The sequence below is a fragment of the Pan paniscus genome, chromosome 2 (genome assembly GCF_029289425.2).
Source record: "Pan paniscus chromosome 2, NHGRI_mPanPan1-v2.0_pri, whole genome shotgun sequence".
In the NCBI taxonomy this organism is placed as follows: Eukaryota; Metazoa; Chordata; class Mammalia; order Primates; family Hominidae; genus Pan; species Pan paniscus.
The window spans coordinates 168,902,501-168,910,222 of record NC_085926.1 but is presented as its reverse complement, the minus strand read 5'-3'; the positions used below and the strand labels follow the sequence as shown (position 1 = coordinate 168,910,222).

General features: G+C 39.7%; 1 protein-coding gene across 1 annotated transcript in view; it reads left to right on the top strand.

Annotated features, from left to right (window-relative positions):
• Window positions 1–2,265: 2,265 nt before the first annotated feature.
• Window positions 2,266–7,722, top strand: part of SLC2A2 (solute carrier family 2 member 2) — a 30,251-nt gene continuing 24,794 nt past the window's right edge. The window contains exon 1 of the mRNA XM_003831936.5: window positions 2,266–2,280. Coding sequence (XP_003831984.3) covers window positions 2,266–2,280 — 15 coding nt within the window. The remainder of the gene's footprint in view (window positions 2,281–7,722) is intronic.

Below are 7,722 nucleotides of genomic sequence, written 5' to 3'. Positions count from 1 at the left end.
AGTAATCCGAATGTGACCTAGAGGGCTTAAAAGTATGAAGCCTAAAGAACAACCACACAGAGCTGGTTTCGCCCTGCCCAGTGGAAATCTCCGGATGATTGCAGGCACTGGTGCACGTTATTGAATGGCGCCCACTCCAATGGCAAAGTGCGAAAAGACTGACTTCACCACAGCCAGGAGTGCAACGACCTGCAGCTCCTCAGTGGGCGCCAAGACAAGCTCTCCTGAAAGTCTGAGATCGCTTATCAGTTCTCCGCGGGCAAAAGCAATCAGAGCATCAATGTAAATGAATCGCACCCCTTCCCCGCACGGAGATAAAGTTTTAGCATATCCCAGATGGTGCAGAGATTACTCATTCATTTCTGAGAAAGAGCAGAACCACAGAGGCCTTGGCTGAACCAGAGGAAACTGATCAGGGTGCCCCGAAGGCCCGCTATTGAATGGCGGGTCGCGCTCCCAATGGGAGAAGAGAATGGTTTCCTGCCGCCGTGCTCCGCGCCGGCCGGCCGGGGCTGAGCACAAGAAGTTAAAGGCTCACTGGCCGCCCGCGCACTCAAGGCAAATTCCGTTTCTGAAAAGGCAGGTTCAAAAGACAAAGGTTAGTAAACCACACCGGTATCATTTACGACGCGGCACAGAGACGCTTTCCTGCAGAATGTCATGTCACTGGCAAATGCCATGGAACCGCTCCTGACTGTGGACCGCTCTGGCAATGGGGCGTGCTCATCACCAGCCAAAACTGATGCGGAAAGTCAGCGTGGCTATCTGGGCGCTTTAAAGTCTGACTTCAAAGCTGCTCCCCAAAGCTTGGCACTATGACACAGAGCACCTCATGTTATGACTAAACGAGTTAATCCATGTCAAGTGCTGAGAGCAGCACCTGGCACCCGGCAAGACCTCAGTAAAGATTAACCATCATTACTATTAATATTTGCTCACGCTTTTCCACTATGAAATTATTGTATTGTGTCTGCATTACATATGTCTCATCTTATATGTTATAAACACCTAGAAAGAGGAGGCTGTGACTTATTTATCTCAATCATCTCAGAGCATGGAACTGTGCTGGACTCAGTAAAAGTTTGTAGTTCGATTGAATTACCTTCTCAAACCAAACATTTCAGGTGTGTCACCTTGCAGAGGTGACAGAAATGAAAACAGCGTGGCAAAATAAGAAGGTGAAATCTGAATCTCCTCTAATTCCTCATTTTCTCACCCTGTTTCTTCATAACACCCCTCATTCTGTTGCTGCTTGTTACATTTTTGTTCCGCTGGGAACTGGTTCCATTTGAGCCTCAGTGCAATCTGTGGCCCCAGTTGCCACACACACTTAAAGCTCAATAAATTGGATATCTCCTGAACCCCTACAGGGTTTGAATATCATAAGGGATACTTAGGCCCAAGATCAAGCCATATGAGCAGATTTATTTGAGAACTCTACGTTAAAGCCTCCAGCAAGTGCTTATTGACATATATGAAGCAATAATAATAACAGTAATAACAACCGCTATTGGCTAAGTATTTATTATATGTTGAGATATGCCAAACACTTTCACATATTATATCATTTAATCTACTCAACAAAACAAAATGTGTGTTATTTCTATTTTATCAGGCAAAAATAAAAAACTAATCAGAGAAAAGTCACAGTGAGCCACTTGCTTAAGGTTATACTCCCCAGTAAAATGTTGAGATTCAAACCCAAGTCCCTAACAATCCAAAGCTCATCCAGGTAACCATTCAAGTCAACAATGGTCTCCGGCCACACAGCCCAGCTCTCAACAGAAACACCACAGCACTAATTCTCTGTGGAGCAGAGTGCAGTGTGCCTCCCATGTTCCACAGCACAGCACGGCAGCTCAGCATATCTCATCTTCTACAAAAGACTCCAAAGATTTCTCTTTTCACCGGCTCCCAATTACTGCCACATAACACATGCCTTGAAATGTGATTGCCTCTGGTTTGTAACTTATGCCTAAGGGACCTGCTCCCATTTTCTTTCCTACTGGAACAAAGGCATTGAAGCCACAGGTTGCTGAGGCAAAGCATTTATTGATTAGATTCCCATCAATATTCAGCTGCCGCTGAGAAGATTAGACTTGGACTCTCAGGTCTGGGTAGCCCAACTCCTCCCTCTCCTTGCTCCTCCTCCTGCAATGCATAACTAGGCCTAGGCAGAGCTGCGAATAAACAGGCCGGAGCTAGTCAGGTGCATGTGCCACACTCACACAAGACCTGGAATTGACAGGACTCCCAACTAGTACAATGACAGAAGATAAGGTAAAGCAGCATTATATTCATTTCAAGTCTGGTTTTCAGGAGATAGTTAGGGGAATACAGTCAAGTCATACAGAGGATTTGGGGGAGGTTGGGTGTAGCTACCACAGATCAAAATTAATTCTCTTTACTTTGCCAATTGAAGAACTGTTTCTTATTCAGTAATTGGGGTTTTAAGGATTTTTTCTCTGTTAACTGATTAGTCTGCATAAGTTTTTTCAAGTAATTGTGCATAACCACATTACTAAAGAAATATGTCCCCTCCTAACCAAAAAAAAAAAAAAAAAAAGGGGGGGGGCAGATTGACCTAAATTTATTCATGAAAACTCATCGGGAATCTTCAAAAACGTCAGTGCAGGAGAGACAAAAGAGGTAGAAGGGTTGTTCTCTAGATTAAAAGGGATTAAGACAAACTGACAACCAAATGCAACAAATGATTTAGATTGTGGAAGGAAGAAAAAAATAGCAATAAGGGAACTATGGAGACGTTGGGAAATTTTAAATATGGGCTGCATCTTAAATAATATTACTGTATCAATTTCACACTCTTGGATATAATAATGGTATCTAATTATGTAGGAGGATGTCTTTGTTCTTTGTACATGCTAAAGTATTTAGGGGTGAAATGACACAAATATCTACAGCTTATTTGTAAATGGTTCAGCCAAAACAACACACACACACAAACACTACAGAGTGAGAGTTCAACAAATTGGTGAATGTTAACCAGTGGTGAATAAAGGCGAAGGTTATGGAATGATCACTTCACTACTGTTTCAACTTCTCTCTAGATATGATACTTTAAAAAAAAACTTAAAAATATAAAGGATATAGTGTCCTTGCTCCCTTATACGTGGTTCCTAAACTCACCCACCCCTGTACACACAATCATATAAGTTGATCAATCTGTGCCCTGTAGGGTCTCACCTTTAAGTTCTCATCTGGTGCAACTTACTCTGCTGAACATTCCTTCATGTCATTAGATGGCATGGTTAGCTGCACTGGCTTTGGAGTCAGCCAGACTTGGATCTGGGTTCTAGCAATGCCACTAAACTGCTGTGAGGCCTGGGTTAAGTTATTTAACTGAGCTTTGGATTTTCTCTATTGTGAGAAAACAAGAACATATTAGGATACAATATACCCTTTTTATAGGCAAAGAAACTTGAGCTCAGTGATATAATATGGGATATTCAGGGATTATACTAGTACTTTAGATTTAGGGAGTAATTAAGTGAGATTATATTAGAGAGGCTTAGACAACAATTTTAATGTTAATAGTTATATAATTATTAATAGTGTTAAATACATATTATATAAATAGTATTTATATTATAAATTATAAAATATAAATAGTATTTATATTATAAATTATAAAATATAAATATCATAAATATATAAACACTTTAAATACATATTATATAAACACCATTTATATGTTTTATATTTAAAGTTAAATATAAAATGCTATTTATATAGCGTTTATATAGTATGTATTTAAAGAATAATTAGCACATCATGATTTCATGAGTATTATAGCCCAGGATAAAGCTAAAGTAGTTAGAACTTTAAGGTCAATATAAAGACAAACATTAAGTTAACAACTACATAGATGGTATGTAGATTTGGCAAAATTCATGAAGGTAGTAATCAAATAACTAAAGTTTGAAAGCTACTGCAAAAAGGAAGGTAATGTGCTTAACATAGTGTCTGGCACGTCGCAGATGTTCAAGCTTCATTCAAAACTATCATTAATTTTCTTAGGGGCTTTTGAAATTACGTTGTAGATCTTTTCTTGATAACCAAGGAACTGCCTAACAATGGAACCCAGAAAGAATGAGAACTGAGGTAGTGCAATGTTTTTCAGCTTTGTGAATCTATCCAGACTTTGAAAGAAGTAGGATAAGCAAGGAACTGGGGTCAAGAGACCTGAGTTGTCACACTGAATATGTCCAAAGTGCTCACAGAAATCAGACAAATGACATAAACAACTTGGCCTGTGAGACCTCAGTTTCTACAACTGAAGAATGGAGGAATTAGACAAGAATCCATTGTTCTCTAAGGTCTCTTTCAACTTAAAAATTCTGTGACTTGATAAGCCCCTGGCTTTTTCCAAAGTTGCATGCAAGATCACCTTTGGTTTAGGTTTTGGAGACATGTAGTTTAAAGAAAAGGGTATAAGCTTCTCCTCCCTACCTAGTCAATCAGTAATTGCTGGAAAAATCTGCTCTTCAGGTTAGCAGTGGCGTTTAAGACCATCAGCTCTCGGTTCCCACACTAGAGTATCTGTCACCAGCTGTGTAGTGTTAGGTATGCTCCTTAATCCTCTCTAATCCCTGGCTTCCTCACCTCTAAAATAGGAATAATTTCATGTACTTTGTGGTATTGCAAAGAGTATTGGTAAAGTATGAAAAGTTGACACATGGCTGTTTGACAAAAGAAATGAATGAGATGATAAAGACATGATTAAAGATGCATTTGTTCTGTAGCCCTTTTACTGTTTATAGGAAGACCACATTATTTATCTTAGTTTTTACAGTAATCCTATGCATTAACTAGTTTTATAGCCATTTTATAGGCAAAGAAACTTAGGCTCAGTGACGTTAGGAGCCTAGCTGGGACTCTTTTGGAGCTTTTCTGACTCCCACATCTATTTGTTTTTTTCTAATAGACCCTATATGACTTATGAGCCACAATATAAACACTACATTGTTTTATGTTGAAGTTCAGCCATTTGCTTATTCTACCCTTCCACATTTATCCAGCAGCATATTTTAAATTGGATATGGAATCTAGTTTCTCTAACTTAAAGTTATTAAGCTCCTAATGAAGGTAGCATTTTTTAAAGTGCAAGCTCAACACCTTATAGCCTATGAAGAAGTTAGGAGAAAAGGCTTGAAGATCTTCTGCACTTACTAGGTTATGTGGCCTTTGGACAAGCTGTTTACTCTTTCCATGTGAGCTCCCCCATATGTGAAATGATAATAATAATTCCTACCTACCGGGTTGTTGAGAAAACAGGCAAACCATCTAGAACCTCAGAACTTGGACAGGTTAAGATCCTCTCTAATTTCTTGCTATTTTCAGTAGCACTTATGTACTTCTTCTTGTGTCAACTTCTTGGACATTAGAGTGGATAAATGAAGGTTGACGGGGCTTATTAAGACTTGGTCGTGTTCGGAAATTTCCCCTTAGAAACAAAACCTCCTTTGACCAAGTCTAGAGCCAAGCCACATACAAGGCTGACTATAAACATTACTTCTTTTCATTTCACAACATTGGAGAAAGAAAAGACGAAGGAGTGGGAGCCATTTTAACATGGAGTTCAGGAGGGGAATTAAACCTGAAAATAAAAGATAAAGAAAAAGACAGCAAAAGGAAATGCCATTAAACAGTTTCAGAGATTTTGATATTTGGGATAATCACTTTTGTTGGAAATTCTCAGAAATTCAAATGACCTGCTTAAAATGGATGAGATTGCTCCTTATCTGACCAACCTGGTAAAATTCTATCTTGAGGAGTTAAAATAAGGATCTGCAGGCCCTGGGGTGGCAGGAACACAGCCAACCCTCAAAAAGAAACCAGGAAGGCCAGAGGATAAGGACTTTAATAACATGCTAAGATTTCTAAATGTTTAAAAACTCTCCTATCTCCTTCATAGTTGCTATTTTTGTTATTCTAATAAAATGAGAAACTGATCTTAGAGGCAGCTCCAGAATTTCTATACTATAGAACAATTTGATTGGAAAGAAATAGGATGGGAGATCCAGCATCTTTAAAAATTAGCTTTCATTTTTGTCAAAGTAATGTGGGACTTTGTGACTTAGGCTGTGTATGTAAAGTGACAGGGGTGAACTAATGGAGACGACAGGGGAGTACATGTGCTGCAGCTATCGCTATCACCCCAACTTCAATTTCTGTGTCGCCCCTGCTCACCATTAGCATGGCTACTGATTGGACTCTTAAAATAAGGAGAAATAAATTATATGTTTGTATGGTAGAGGGACAGGGAGAGAACCCCCAGAGAACAGAAATCCAGGGATGAAGCAGGAGGTGACAGTCACTAATAAACCAAGTGCCACAGAAGAAAAGAAAATGCAGGGATGAGACTGGGGAAGTATATTGTGGTCTTGGGCTTTGTGGTGGGAAGACCCTGAGGTTCCTCTTCAGCTCAGCTACTGATGAGCAATTGAGTAGGCTTTGCCTTTTTGGACTTTTGTCCAGAGACCTCACCAAAAGTTTCTACCGGTAAGTGGGGGAAAAGGGATTTGTGTGGTAGGTGGTGGGAAAATGTGGTTGAGATTTCTGTGTGTTTGAAGCCAAACAGCTAAACACCCACAAGTGGTAAATTCTGTGGATATGTATGCTCTTAGCTTTTTTAATTTATAAAGATTATGGTCCTAGATTTTTCAGATGTGCTTGGCTTTTCAATGTCTGTATCTGACTAATGAGGGATGCAAAATAACCAAGAAGTTAAAAGCGTAAGATCTGGAACCAAGTCATTGTTCTTTAATTTACTAGCTGTGAGATGTTAAACTAATCTAGTTATCTATAAAATGGGGACATTAATGGTGCTGCCATGAAGAATGTGGTAGACAAAATAATCGTCCTCCAAAGAAGTCCACAGCTTCATTGCCAGAACCTGGGAATATCTTGCCTTATGTGGCAAAAGACTTTACAGATGAGATTAAAGTAATAGACCTAGAGATGAGATTTTCCTGGATTACCCTGATGGGTCAAATCTAATCCTATGAATTCTCAAAAGGGAAGAACTTTCCCAGCTACTTGTCAGTGCCAGAGAGATGTAACATGAGAAGGACCTGACCTGCCCATTACTGGCTATAAAGATGAAAGAAAGATACCAGTAGCCAAGGAAATTTGGTGGCATCTAGAGCTGGGAATGGCCCTTAATTTATAACCAGGGCAAAACGACAGACTTTAGACCTATAACCAAGAGGAACTGAATTCCATCATCAACCCAAATTTTCTCCAACAGCCTCCAGAAAGGAACACAGCCTACCAACAACCTGATTTTAGTCCAGTGATACTTATACCAGACTTCCCATCTATAGATGTTTTTTGTTGTTGTTGTAGAGATGGGGATCTCGCTATGCTGCCCAGGCTGGTCATGAACTCTTGGCCTCAATTAATCCTCCAGCCTCAGCCTCCCAAACGCTGGGATTATAGGCATGAGCTGCCATGCTTGGCTATACTTTAAGATAAATAAATTCGTGTTGTTTAAGCTGCTGCACTGGTGGTAATTTGTTACGGCAGCAATAGAAAACTAACTTAAGAAGTAAATGAGATAATCCACATAGTGAACAGGCATGCAGTAAGCATAAGTAGTATTAGGCTTTGAATCTGTTTGTGTTGCATCTCACATCAGATTGTCCTGGTTTCAGTGATGGAGAGTATGAGGGAAGTGGGTTAAAGCCCTCCCAGGGTACT